The sequence below is a fragment of the Girardinichthys multiradiatus genome, chromosome X, assembly GCF_021462225.1.
Source record: "Girardinichthys multiradiatus isolate DD_20200921_A chromosome X, DD_fGirMul_XY1, whole genome shotgun sequence".
Lineage (NCBI taxonomy): Eukaryota > Metazoa > Chordata > Actinopteri > Cyprinodontiformes > Goodeidae > Girardinichthys > Girardinichthys multiradiatus.
Genome location: NC_061817.1, coordinates 38,242,728 through 38,257,213, shown reverse-complemented (window position 1 = coordinate 38,257,213; position 14,486 = coordinate 38,242,728). Strand labels below are relative to the sequence as shown.

Genomic DNA, 14,486 nt, shown 5'->3' with positions numbered 1-14,486 from the left:
GCATTTGTATGAAACGTAACGTAGTGAAAGCTTCTGTTTAACCTGGACTTGGGGAATTCAAAGTCTCTCTCAACCTCCACCAGGCCCCTGCAGACCAGATCGGATCTTACTTGGTCAGACAGATGTGATGCCCACTGAGCAGGATCAATCAGTGATGGTGGAGCAGATGGAGCATTTAACTCTGGATCTCAAGAGTAAAATCAGATACCTTCTGTGGACAGAACTCATTTTTAACTTTAAATCAGTGCTTTGTATGTCTGAATTAATCAGCTGAAGGGATGAATCATTTCGCTTTCTTGCAATCTGCAGATGTGGAAACAAATCTTTTAACAACGATGTTAAAGTTCTGAAGAACGTCTCATCCAGTGAGGTTCTGGAGTTTCCTCGTATCTCTTGGGCTCCAAATATGTTGTGCTGCATGTGTCTATTAGACACGTTAAAATGCTCTTTTAAGGATTGCCATAAAATATTATAAATCATGCTTTTAATTAATTGCCTAATAGACCTCAGATCTCACCATACATAACTATTCATGAATGACTTTTTAACTCTTAAATGTCCGTTTAATTGTCCATTGAAGAATTTAAGAAAAACAGAACAGATTTTCCCCCTTTTACAAACTAGCAGCTTTATAGTACATGGAAGAATATGTTCATTTAATAGAAGACAATATAATAAAAATGTGAAGAAATTACAACTAAAGGGGAAGAAAACAAAATGAAAAGATGGAAAAGACATTTTATTAGGACGCTGTTCAAACAACATATTTAAATGGAAGTGGATGGTACAAAAATACTGAAAAAGAAACTTTCTATTTCAATTAAAAGTTTTAAGAAAGAGTTGAAGAAAAACATCCTGACAGATTAACTCACCCCAAAATACACTGGCTACATGTTATGCTGTCCAGCTAAGGTTACCCAAAAATGAAAATCTGAAACAAAATTGTCCAGGGACCTAGAAGGGTAAAAAAGTTCTTCTTGCATCTTCTGCATCTGTTGTGTTTGTTGCTGGGAGAACTAATGTGACCCGATTAAAAATAGGTGCAAATTGCTACCATCTGCTGGACTGCTCCATGTTTTCTGTGCAAACCACTTTGTGCATCCAGTGCAGAAAGAAAGCAAATAGCACGAGCAAATATAGAGACCAAAACACATTTTTTTTAAATATTTAACCTGGAATTTCAATGCAGTGAAGATTTCTTCTCAATTTTCTTGCATTCAGGGTGCCATTACAGGGATGCCTCAGTAGGAGGTTTATGGAAAGAGCTGAGCTTCAGTAGATGACCTGAGGTTTGCTAGTGCAGGTTCTGGTGTATTATTGGAGAAGAAGCTGGCCAAAGCCGTCCACTTGTATCTGGAGGCCAGGATCCTATTAAGTGGGACTCTTAGACTTGTGGTGAAAATAAAACCGATGACTGGCTTCTGCACATTAAACTGGTCACTGAAACCTTCCCAGAACAAGCAAAGGCATAAACTGGCATCATGGTAAGAAGCATGAAAACAGAGATTCTGAGCCCTCATGTGCAAAAACTTGCATGGATTTCCTTCAAGATCAATTGATTTCAATTAGGGCTGCACGGTGACGCAGTTGGTTGCACTGTTGCCTTGCTGCAAGAAGGTCCTGGGTTCAAATCCCAGCCTGGGGTCTATCTGCACAGATTTCCCATGTTCTGCCGGGTACTCCGGCTTCCTCACACACTTCAAAACCATGACTAACTTGCCCCTCAGGTATGTACATGGTTGTCCATCCTGTGGGTCTGTGGCCTGCCCAAGTCCAGAGCTACAATCCTGCAGCTTTTAGATGCATCTCTTCCAAACACACCTGAGTTAAATGAATATCTTGTTACTGGGCCTCTGCAGAGCTGAATGACTGTTGGGGTAGTCATGGAAAATATGTTTTATTACAGTGGTCATGTTTGACCTGCGCAGAGCACAGACACGTAAGTCTACATGATTCTTATTCACGACTGACCAACAGAAGGTCAAATATTCTGGCTTTTGGTCCAGAATACCATCTCTGGTTGGGGGGACCATGTCCTTTCAATGGCTTTCAACGACCCTAAGGCTTTCAGACCCACATAAAACTTACTCCTGATGTTGGGTTTTGTTTAGGCCAGTAGCAGTCTTCAGGCACGTATCTCCTACATGTCTTAGGTGTTATCTCAATCCAACGAATAGTTTATTAGCAGGGCTTTAAAGAGGTAATTCAGCCATTTGAATTCAATTCGATTCACTTTATTTATATAGCGCCAATTCACATGTCGTCTCAAGACACTTCACAAAAGTCACATTCCAATTAATCCTTTGAAATGAACATTTTTAATCTGGCCTTCCAACACTTCTCAACTACACTTCTCTGGGCTGAAGTCCATCTCAATATCAGTCTGCCTTAAGACCTGCAACATTCATATATTTTATAGCATGTGTCTGAAATGAAAGTGTCTATGAAACTAAACCACTTAGAGTGGTTTGGACACCAGAGGCTGATTGTGGGATCCTCCTGGTTTTCTCTCTGCCTTACATTAAGGTTTTGTTTAATCTTGAATTTTAAGCTAAGAAAAATGCTACATCCTTTAAAGTTCTGAGAATTTTAAACAGTCACCTCAGTCAGACTTTTTCATTTTCTTACTCCAGTCAAATGATTCTTGGATCTTATCTTCATTTTATGATTTTCTCAATGTGCATCACTGATGTTTCGACTTTTATTAGTCTTCATCACGTTAATCAAGTCTACATTCCTCTTTACCATAGATGTCTCTCACTAAATGTAACACATCTGATAAATCACTGCGGCTTGTGTCTCAAACCTAAAGTGAATGTTAGTGATGCCTAACAGATAATCAAAGATTTGTCTCAAAGGGTGAAAAAACGTCAAGGGAGGAAGTTCAGTCACTGCGCTGTGGAAATACTGCCTGAAAAACATAACACTGAATCTGTTTCTGGGCGTTCTGCTCCGAGCCAGAGGTGATGGTGATGGTATTAAGGGATAGGGCGGCTCAATATGATGGCATCAGCTGAGATATCTGCCTATTTCCTTCTTTCCTCTCTTTCTCATCTGTGCTTCCATCACTATGTGACCTTTAGATGTTTGGGTAATGTCCCACTGTGAGAATCTGCTGCCGTGGCTGAATATTACATACATGTTCATAACACTTTGAATATATGTGATGACCACATAACTGCGATAAGTTGTGCAGCCCTAGTGAGGAAGGACTTGATTCTAGGGTCACAACGTAGCCTGAATTAGTAGATCTACGATCCAATGCAGCCTCTCCGCTGGTCTTTGCACTGACATCATGATTCTCTTGAAAAGTACTATATAAATTATTAGCTTAAGACCTTTTTCATTTTTAACTGTTAAATAAGCATATTTCCTAAGGTACACCAATAATACAATTTAAAAGGAGAGTAAAGGTGACAGAAAATGAATTTGATCGTATTATTTTGGAAGTATGAGCCTCTGTTATTTAGTCAACCGTTGTTTTTCTTTGTGTTTTTCTTTCATTGGACCAGATTCTGATAATCTGCAGTAAATTATAAAATCTTAATTTTTAAATGGACCAAACTGGACCCCAGAAAGAGACTACAACATACCGACATCCAGAGGAAATTTAATGTGTAGATCTTTAACTCATTTGGCATCACATCACAAAGCAGCAACCACCTGGACAAAACTTCAGCGAATATGAAAGTGCGTCTGAGACAGCGGCATGATGGGAACAAACAGGAGCATAAGAGACTACGTTGAGAGTCCTTTCTGTTGCAGGGCTTGAATCTGATGGAGGCACACCTTCTTGTGTTCGTCCACCCTCCTGTCACCCTTTGTCATACCACCTCCTCTCTCCCCCTCTCCACCACTTTCTGTAGGAGGCCCCTGGCGTAATGGCCCCGCCGAGGCGCGCCTCCTCGGCTTCTGGTCCGGCTGTCCCAGTGCTGCTGTGGAGGTCCAGGGGCCCCAGAATGTGGGGCAGGCCGGTAGGGGCCCCTTCTTCTCCCTCGCTGACCCCAGCCGCTACCAGAGTTGGCTCCATCTTTTGGGTCGTCAGTTTCTGAAGCTGACAGATGATTCGGATCAACCTGCTTCTGTGGTTTCTGACCCGTTCTGGTCCGACAGGACTCTGGGTGTCTTTGCATCTGTCGGCCGCCGTCTTCCTGAACTCTGATCATCTTTGAGTGATCAGAGCAGTCTGACGACAGAGAGAGCTGCTCCAACTGCTCTGTGATGGGGGCACCCTGCCCTGAATGGGGTTTGGGCTTTCCTCCTCTTCTCGGTCCCCTCGCCTGGTTCCGATACCTATGGGCCCGAAAGTCACTAAAGTGGGACAGTCCAGGAACAAAGTGCTCCGCTCGGATGGCAGAATCATTAGAGGAGGAGAACACTGGGGGGCCAGCAGAAGCATCGACCTCCGGGTTTCCACTTTCAGCCTCAGGAGGAGCCTGCAGGAAACAACGAACATCAGAACCTGAGTTAACTCACCACATTCATCCAGAATCAGCAGTTTCACACCTTCAGAGATCCATTTCACAACCGTCTGCTCTGATTCTTGTTCACAGAACAGGAGGCTTTGCTTTCAAACCAGTCTAAAGCTTCAACGATGAAGTAGCAGTTAGTTTTCACGATTCATTTGATTTAGTTTAATCATTAGTGTCAAAGTCTGTTTATTTGTCTCCTTTGGGAGAAATTAGCCTTGGACAGAGGGGTTGGTGCTCACATCACACTCTTCCGTTACATCACAGATAATTAATACATAAATATATCAAGAAAACTATTTTAAAGAGCACCGATTTATTTAAAGCACATCATCGAGTTTATAGGTTAAAAAAACTGAATAAAAAGTCAGTTAAAACAGCGCCATCTTCTCATGATTAGAAATAACTGAAGGAAACCTTGCAACCCTAAAAAGCACACATGGTGCCCCAACCTCTGACCTGGAGAGCCTAACTATTAATATAATCCTTGATTGTTTGTAATTTAATTAGAAATAAAGCTCAGTTTTGATAAAATCAACGTTCTTTCTCTGACCTGCAGTTGAAACCAGGGGATAAAATGCACAGAAAAAAAAGGCAGTCGGACATTAAATCAGTCGGGACTAGCAGAATTATTTCAGTAGCATAAAAGCCAGAATAATTTGATTATTTTGATATTTTTCTTAACCTTCTTCAGACTTCATGTTCTCAGCCTTACAAGCTTCTCATTTTTCCTCCAAACGATGGAACGAACCACAGGACATGTCTTCAAAAATGAGCTTCGACTTACGTTTTCTGTTGCCTTTGGTGTAATGCAGCAGTGTTCAACGTGTGGTCCAGGGGCCATTTGCGGCTAGTGGAATAGTTTTGTGTGGCCCCCCGACGGCAGCTCAAGAATTTGGCCCTCCAGCAAATTGGGATGAAGCAAATGGATTTTTTTATAAATTCTTTTTAGGATGTAAATGTTTTATTATAAATGTAGATCTTCTGATGTTGGAAGTATTTGGAACAACACATCGAGGGACTCCAGGTTCAATGAAAGGACACAGCCATTCATTAAACCTGGATGAATACAGCCAAGTTCCTGCAGAAGGTTCTGGTTGCTGTGAAAATTACTAAAAACATTTCATAGACCAACTAAATATATTCCAACCAGGAAGTCAGGAAACTGGACACCTTTCTTTTATTAAGCAAACGTCTGACTCCCTTTATCAGATCTACAATAATATGTTCTTTTCTGCTTCATTTGATTAAAATTTAGATTTTTTAATTTATTCCTGGGCAGATAAAAGCAGAAGAATTCTTTATTAAATTATTTTTTATTGGACAAACTGAATTATGGCCCCTGAGTTCTTTCAACATGGCAATTTTGGCCCGTGGTGCACAAACTTTGTACACCACTGTAATGTCTTCTTCTTCTCTGAGTGGCCTTTGAGCCCCGGTTGGTCCAAGGCTTGTTCCACTGTGGACAATAACACTCTCTGACCATCTCCAGCAGATATCTTCAAGATATCAGGACCTCCTGATATCTTGGCTGACCTCTATTTTTTCCCCATGATGTCACAGGAGGCAGCAACTTGTTCGAGTCGTTGCCTTAAAATACTTCCTAAGGTTTGCCTCCAATTACACCAAATGTTGGGAAATAACTTGAGACAAAGCATCTTCATCAATATCTGGGCTCTGAAGGTACAGTGAGCTTAGTGTATGTAAACTTCTGAATTTTATGGAAGTAATAGACATTATTTTGATATTAAGCAAATAAAAATAACAGTGATAATCCTAACTGACCTGATATTCAGACGTTGAGGAAAAAAAAAGGTCCTTTAATACAGTGAATGTAAACATGTGACCTCAACCGTATGTCATAAAGCTCCCTGATTGGGTCAAGCATTTTTCAACAGATAAGACAGCTGATTGCTCCACTTCCTTACCTGATCTCCTCTCACTTCCTCAGATCCTTCTTCTCTACACTGCTTCCTGTTCCTGTTTTAATCTGGTTTTATTGTTGCTGTTTTTTACTTTTTATTTGTACAGTGACCATGAGGGTTATGAGAGGTGCTTGTAAATAAAATGTATTATTATTGTGATTAATGCAGGTTAATATTCCTTATCGCTGAACATCACTGCCTTCATCCCTACCTCCTGGATGTGGATCAGGAAGCGGTTGGATTCCTCCTCAGGGTTGATGACCCCACCGCTGCACCTCTGCTTCTCCAGAAGCTTCTGGAGCTCCACCCACTTCCTCTGAAAGTCTGAGCCGATCGCTGCCTGATCAAGCTGAGAGAAAACACCGGTTAGAGTTCTGACCCGCCTGCCCAGAGCTGCTCCTTCATGAGAGCTGGGATTACCTCAGGCAGCTCTGGTGCAGGAGATGATAAAAGCTGACTGACGTCATACGTGAGAGGCTCTCTGCAGACGGGACACACCACCGTCAGCTCCTGTTGGAGGAAGCAGAGTCCAGATTTAGGTAGAGTTTGATTAAAATCTTTGTTTTTTTCTGTCCAGCTGCTGTTAACTGACCTGACAGCTGCTTCCATCTCTGGTTTTATCCTCCATCAGCTCCTTCTCCCTCTGCCGGAGCTCCCGCTCAGAGTGGCTGATGTAGCGGCCGAGGCAGTGCGAGTGGAAGTAGTGGTAGCAACTCGTCTTGGTGAAAGTCTCTCCCTCCTTAGAACCAGAAACACGAATAAATTCACTTCAGGATTTCAGAAACAAATATCTGCAGTCCAAACTGAAAGAAGTCTGAATCCACCAAAATGGCTCCTAAACCTTCTATCCAAACAGCTAATTTAATTTAATTTAATTTAATTTAATGCAGGAGATCGATAAACACCAAAATAAACAGCTTACCTTAAAGCCATAAAGGCAAATGACACAGTTTCCATGAGGAATATTGCTTTCAGTCAGGATTTCTTTAGCTTTCTGCATGGAGGCAAAGAAAACCAGTGATCACAGAAATGACAGAACATCTGCAATATTCGTACTTTTACGGCGCCTCATGTTCTGACCTCGATGAGCTGATACAGAACCGGTGAACCGAGCCACGACTGAGCCTCTGCCTGGAGGCATCTCTGGACGCTAAGCAGAAAGAAGAACAGATTATTAAAAGATCCGAGTCTTTGGCCTGATGGCGATGCAGGAAACTTTTTACCTGCTGAGTTTATCATCAGAGAGCCCACGTGGGTTGTGGATGGAGATGACTGGAGATGACGAGGGATACTGATCAAACAGTAGAAGGAAAGGCTGTCAAACGTCTTTAACCACGAAAACGGATAAAAAACTGAGAATATAGAAACTTTTTACTTTCTTTGTTGATTTAGTCAAGTTATAACCACAACCTTCAATGTATTTGGGGGTATTTAGGATGATAAACCAACACAAAGTAGAACATAACGATCAAGTGGAATGAAAATGAGCCTCTAGCCTTTTGGGTTATGTCTCTACCAGGTTTGCACATGTACAGACTAAAACTTTTGCCCATTCCTCTTTGAAGCAGCTCCAACTTAGCCAGACTGGATGAAGAGATGGACTGAGAGAAGGAAGGGGGTAGGGTGGGAGGTGTACATACCTGCTGATCGAGGGTCAGACGAAGAGTGAGACGGACAAACTGAGAGACAGGGTCCTGAGCTGTGGAAGGATACAGAACCAGACTCACCTCCCAGCCCCTGCAGAACCAAAAAACAAGAAAACAACAAATGAAGCTTCAGCTTAAACCAACCTGTGCAAACAACAGCTTATTGCGCCAATAAAGCCATTAAGATCAGCTGTGTGCTGTCACTGAGCTACAGCTGATGAAGGATTCTTCTTGCTGCAGATGAACTTTGACCTGATTTCCCACATTTTCCTGAAATCAATTTCCTATTTACGGATGTTTCATGAAATGTCACCGAGACAGCAATTCCATATTATTTTGTGCCTTTTATTTCTATTGTTAATTACACTAGTTTCCTTTTAGACCATTAATTCCTGCTCGTAAATATTCCCAAATCCCAGGCAGGATCCCAGCAGGAATGTTGCTTCCTCACCCGTCCTCTCTCCTGTCCACCTGCAGCTCCTCCAGGTAGATGGACTGCAGCACCTCGATCTCAGACTGAACCCTGTGGACACAAACAGCCAAACGTTCAGGTCGTTTACCGTTTTAGAATTGCTACAGCTAGCCTGTTAGCTTGTCATTAGCTAGAGTCTGCGACATTTTTCCAGATTTTCCTCTGAAAATAGCGGCCAACTGGGAGCTGGAGGAGGGGAAGCCGGATCTAAGTATGTCGTTTCTAATCTGTGAAAGAAACTCAGAGATGTTAACAACAAACTCACTCGGTCTCCGCTGCCATCGTTATGTTTCTGATGTTAGCTGGAATTAGCCGGATGTAGCCTGAGACTTTCAAAATTATGGCTTCAAAACAGGAAATTAAGAGTTAAAATGATGTAATAATAATATATAAAGAAGAATAGACGCTGCGTTGGGTTTATTCAAGATCAACTGGCTGCAGAAATGTTATCTAGCGGACTCCGCTGGAGCTCCTCTGCAGCCAGACCCCTCTCTCCTTGTCCCGTACAAACCATGCGTCAGCGCGTCCACCATATTGTGAGTGGCAAATTGGCTTTGGAAATTAAGATACCACTATTTCTGCAAAACGGTATATTCCCTTTAGAACAAGTAATACATATCATAGACACAGAATGATATGTAATCCTCTGCAATAAAAATGTTTTTTATTGGTCTGTTGTAATCTCCTAAAATTTCTTGTTTTAATTTTTGTAAACAGAAAATCATCATAATTAACAGAAATAAAGACTTGAAAACATCAGTCTACTTTTTTTTTAAATCTGTCAAAATCCTGAATCTCTTTTACAAAAACAGTATTTCGTGTGCAGGTGAATTAAATATTTAATTAAAAACGAAAATCTCCCATGAAAACAAAGTCTAAGGATTAAAAATCACTAAGCAACCCATACGTGGGTAAATACAGCTACTGGAACTGGCTTGAGTTCAACTGACGTTTATTCGTGTAACGTTAAATCTAATCTCAAGGCAGTGTATGTGCATTATTTTTCCCTAACTGTACGGTCTCTTGTTCTTAGTTTTTGTTTTCAATATTTTTTGTTACCTTTGCGTGAATCTGCATACTTCCATTTGACTTTCACATTATCACTAATACACCTGAATTTCTCCACTGTGGGATAATAAAAAATATTTCTATTTTAATCTGTTCAAAGAGGTTCAATTCATGTGCTCTGAATTAGAATCCATTTTACCCTGAATTTTATTTAGGTTAATCAAATTAATTCAATCCAATCATTCGGCCACATTCAGATCCAATGACACGATATGTAATTTGATCCAAATTGTACAATCAAATTCATAAAACTTCTGTTGGAAGTTAAATATCTGTCTATGGAAGCCCAGCCGATCACTTTGAGATCTGACTTTTCAGCTATCCCTCCTACCAAGCAAGCATCGGGCGACAGTGGGAAGGAACAACTCCATTTGAATAGAAATAACCCACAGCAGAACCAGAACCAGGCTTGTATAAGCATCTGTCTGTGATAAGAGACATTGTTTTGAGAGGACAGGAAAAAATCCCACAGATTCACTGATCCAGGGGTACCTTCTATGTTAAAGACAAACAGAGGATGCAGAGATAATGGCTCCAGCAGCTCAGTTAGTGGTTCTGTCTAGGAGAGAAGTACTTATTAAAGGTTGATTGACTGATTGGAATCTGATATCCACATTTCTTGTTACATAAGATCTGTAGCTCTGATGAGTTCAGTGGGCTGCAGAAGCTCCAGACAGGAAGGACAGGGAGTGCAGATATTCAGCGTACTGCAGAGAGGCAGCAGCACTTACAACAGCGGACTGGGATGTCGAGTGGGTGAAGATTGGCATTATGAGCACATTTGCCTTCACTGCTGACTGTGTAGGCGGACGCTCCATAGAAACCAGAGCTTGTTGCAACACAGATCTGTACTGAGTGCTGATACTCTGATATCTGGAGAGGCATCAGAGAGAAGATTGGCTGCAAATCTACTGAAGCTATGCCTGGTTTCTAATTGTTTTCTCAAATAAAATCTTTTTATTATTATTATTAAGCCTTTATTTCACCAGGCAAAACATTTTCTTCTTCTTATTATTAGTGTTAGATTGAAAGTGTAAAAACACTTAAATGAAAATGGGGAGAGGGCAACAAACATTTCCAAACATGCAACAAGCATTCTGCAGTCTTTTATTAGCTGATCCCTCAGGGCAGGAGGTCACTGGCTGTTAATATTTTCAATGGAAACCTGTTCATCATATATTCAACTCTTTCCTTGTTAGATTATTTTATATTGCATACAACATGCAGAAAAACTGCCTGACAACGTCGGGGCATGCTCCTATGAGATGTCGCATGGTGTCCTGGGATATCTCTTTCCCGATCCTGACCACGGCATCACTGAGCCCCTGGACAGTCTGAGGTTCAACCTGGTGGACCTAAACCTGATGTCCCAGAAGTGTTCTATCAGATTTAGGTCCGGGGAGCGTGGAGGACAGTCAATGGTATCAGTTCCTTCATTCCCCAGGAACTGCCTGCATATTCCTGTCACATGAAGATGGGCTACATTTTACTTTGCAGGCAACCTCTTACCTCAACTGTATCAATGTAATTATTCATTTCCAAAAACAGTGCAAAAACACACACGCTTCAGGATGGATTATTGCAGAGTTATTAATTATTATAACTCCAGTAGCAGCTTGTTTTCTCTGTGTTGTTGCTGAATCGACCCTCTGCTGTTTAGACTGTTTGGCTTGTTGTTTGCAGGTCCTGATAAGTGGGATTATTCAGCCTCACTGGGAGCACTGGACAAGTTCTAACTGGATCTTCTGCTCCTGCTTTTGCTTAATTGACTTTTGGTTGCGCAACGAAACATCTCATCTGATCCACACAACCTGAATTGTTTTCATGTTTTGTCCTAAAATTTTCCTCCTAATGTTTTGCATCGGGTTGGGTGTCCTGTGCCTATTTTGTTGTTGGTTACTCAGTTATGAACCATGCTGCTGTTTGGTGCTTCAGTCACAGATGAATTTAACACATTTTCTACATTTATGCCTTTTTTGACACAGCAAATCAACAACCTGATGATTTCTGTTGACGCAGTGTTTACTGCTGACCACATGATGGCAGTGCAGCGTAGCGCATGAATCCCCACAGACACAGAGCCATTGGAATAAAGTCCCACCTGCAGGACAAGATAGGACTGTTGAAGCTCCAGCAGAGGTGCCAGCCCCTGGCCTCTGATCTGCCCACAAACATCTGGCAGCTGCCAAGAGGGAGAGAGGGACATGTAGGTGGTGTGGAGCGGAGAGGAAAGGATGTTCTACTACAGGAGGCTGTGTGGGTGTTTGCTGCTGGCGATGGAGCGCAGGGATGATCCGAGCTGCTGGTGGTACCTCTGTGGAGCCTTTCCACATGGATAATTTCTGGAGCAGATCCCATAAATACAAGCCTCCCTCTGTCTGTTTGAAAACCTCTCCAACAGCGAATGGATGCTGAGAGCACCGAGGCGTTTTACTGAGAGGCCTCAGTTCGCACAGTCGCCTGTTAATATTTACATGTTAATGGGATTCAGAAACACTTGATATGTAAAATATGAGCTGCTTTTAATCTGTCAGCCTCAGGAAGGCTTAAATAGACCAATACAAGTATAACTGTAAGGTAAACGGAATATGACACATGGTTTTCAACATTTTCACAATAAAAAATCAACATTGTGACATGCGCTTGCTTAAGCAACATTTTGGGCCAACAGTGTTCTGAAAATGAATGTCTACTTCTGACTTTGTTACATTACAACCAAAATTATTGGGATTTTATGTGAAAATAATGCAAAAACTGAACTGGACAGAAAAATATCTGATAACCTTAATCAGAACCTTAATCAGAACTTTGTAGAACCACCTTTGGCTGAAGGTCCAGCTGCAGGTCTTTTGTTGCTACCAGATTTGAACATCTACAGACGCAAATCTTTGCCCATTTCTCTTTGTAAAACAGCTCAAGGTTTGCCAGATTGGATGAAGATCATCTGTGAACATCCGTTTTTAAGTCCAGGTCACAGATTCATGGCTGGATTGTGGCCTGGCCTTTGACTAGGCCATTCTAACACATGGATCTGTTTTGATCTAAACCATCCGGCATATCTCCATCCATCTTCCTATCACCTCTGACCCGTATCCCTGTCCCACAGCATGATGCTGCCACTACCATATTTCACTAAAGTGATTGGGTGTTCAGGGTCATGTTTGCTGTGACTCCTACATGGTTTGTGGCAAACTGCAAGCAGGTCTTCTTATGGATATCAACAAAGGATTTCTTCTCACCACTCTTCCATTAATGTCAGATGTGTGCAGTGCATGACTAACAGTTGTCACATCAGAAGATTCCCCCACCTGAGCTGTGGATCTCTGCAGCTCCTTCAGAGTTATCATAAGCCTCTTGGCTGCTTCTCTGATTAATGCTCTGATTGCCCAGCCTGTTAATTTAGGTGGATGTCCATGTTTTGGTAGGTCTGCAGTTGATCTCTTTGTGTTTAGATGATAGATTGAACACAGATCTGTGAGATGTTCAAAGCCCGGGATATTGTTGTAGAATCTAACCCTACATTAAACTGGACCAGAATGTTCTCCCTGACCTGTCTGTCGTGGTCTTCATGGTGCTGGTTGTTTTCTAATGTTCTCTAAAGAACCTCTGAGGGCCAGAAGCAGGACAGCTGCAGTTACACACAACTGCTAGCAGTGTCAGAATAAAGAGCTGAATAAGAGCTGGACTTTTTATGATTTTTTTGTTACAGTTGTTTAAAGTGTTTCACATCACATTGTTGCACTTCGCTGTTGGTTTGTCACATAAAACCTCAATAAAATACATAAAAACAGTTTGTAGAACATTGATTTTGTTGCTGTTTTTAAAGAGCTATAATGTTCCCCCTTCTGTGTGTGACTTTTGCTTTCTCCAGTAGATAAGTTGGAATATCTGTCCACTTGAACCAGGTGTTAGAGGATCACGCTACGTCACCGGTTCATAAAGAGGCTGTGAGATGTGCTTTGCTTGGCATGAGAGGCACCTCAGAGAGAGAGAGGCAGCTTCATCTGTCCAGTCAGGCCGACAGAGAGCTTCACAAGCATGCCTGATAATATGAGGGGCTGATTTCTACTGATTTCAGATAGCTAAACATGCAAAACACAGTGATGATGATTACACAGCCAGGGGAGGTGTTCTGCTTAAAAAAACAAGGGGTTCTTAGATTAAACCACAATATTTGCTACGTCCATTCAGTCATGGTAAAAAGGAAGAACAAACCTCTTCGCTTAATTAAAAGTCATTTGGTCTGTAAGAGGTAATGATTCTGAAAATTAAGAATTGAGCTGTTAGGTACAGAGACCCCCACTAATATTTAGTTACTTAACCCTGAGCAAGTTGCATGCAGACCACATGCTTGTTGTAGCCATCCATGAGCTTCTGAAATCTTTCAGGCTGGATATTTAAGCACTCCTCTTGGCACAGACACTGCTTTGGGATTGGTCGGGGTTTGAATGTGAGCCTCCTTTTTCCGTTCAAAAACCAGTTTGATGTTCCAACAGAATCATTATCCAAGTTTCCACCTTCAAGTAGTTGATTTAAGCAGAAGTTTTGGATGTAGTCCTGTTCCTTGGTGATTCCATCTGTTGGGCTGGGACAGAAACAGCCCCACAGCATTACACTACTTCCACCATGCTTGACAGCTGCACAGAGTTCTATGAGAGCCTTACATTGACACATTTCTAACACTCTGCTTGTTATGTCCAAAGAGCTCAATCTTTGTCTCCTCTGACCATCAAACATTTCTACAGAATACATTTGATTTGTCCGCAGGACTAACCACAAATTTTAGCCCAACTTCCAAGTTTTGGATTTCTGACTGGAACTATTTTGTTGGTCAGCACCTTTTCTGTCCATGATGATGCTGAACTGGTTCCACTGTGAGCAGTGACATTGATGTTCCAGCAGCTTC

The 14,486-nt window shown here is 41.7% G+C and overlaps 1 protein-coding gene and 1 long non-coding RNA gene across 2 annotated transcripts; one reads left to right on the top strand and one right to left on the bottom strand.

Annotated features, from left to right (window-relative positions):
• Nucleotides 1–3,590: 3,590 nt before the first annotated feature.
• LOC124862212 (E3 ubiquitin-protein ligase RNF25-like) lies at nt 3,591–9,048 on the bottom strand. Its single transcript, XM_047356034.1, has 10 exons — nt 8,778–9,048; nt 8,492–8,563; nt 8,035–8,131; nt 7,618–7,685; nt 7,475–7,544; nt 7,317–7,388; nt 6,987–7,133; nt 6,815–6,904; nt 6,606–6,743; nt 3,591–4,436 (listed from the first exon to the last, which is right to left on the bottom strand). Exons 1-10 carry the CDS (start codon nt 8,792–8,794, stop codon nt 3,825–3,827), a joined length of 1,383 nt encoding a protein of 460 aa, XP_047211990.1. The 5' UTR covers nt 8,795–9,048; the 3' UTR covers nt 3,591–3,824.
• On the top strand, nt 8,572–12,213 carry LOC124862213. Its single transcript, XR_007036888.1, has 2 exons — nt 8,572–8,723; nt 11,566–12,213. It is a non-coding gene; the product is annotated as an uncharacterized LOC124862213 (long non-coding RNA).
• The last annotated feature ends 2,273 nt before the right edge of the window (nt 12,214–14,486 follow it).

Coding starts and splice junctions, on each gene's coding strand:
- LOC124862212 (XM_047356034.1), bottom strand. Junction 7,545..7,617: donor TCTGATGATAAACTCAGCAG/GTAAAAAGTTTC, acceptor CTTTCTGCTTAG/CGTCCAGAGATGCCTCCAGG. Junction 6,905..6,986: donor GAGATGGAAGCAGCTGTCAG/GTCAGTTAACAG, acceptor TTCCTCCAACAG/GAGCTGACGGTGGTGTGTCC.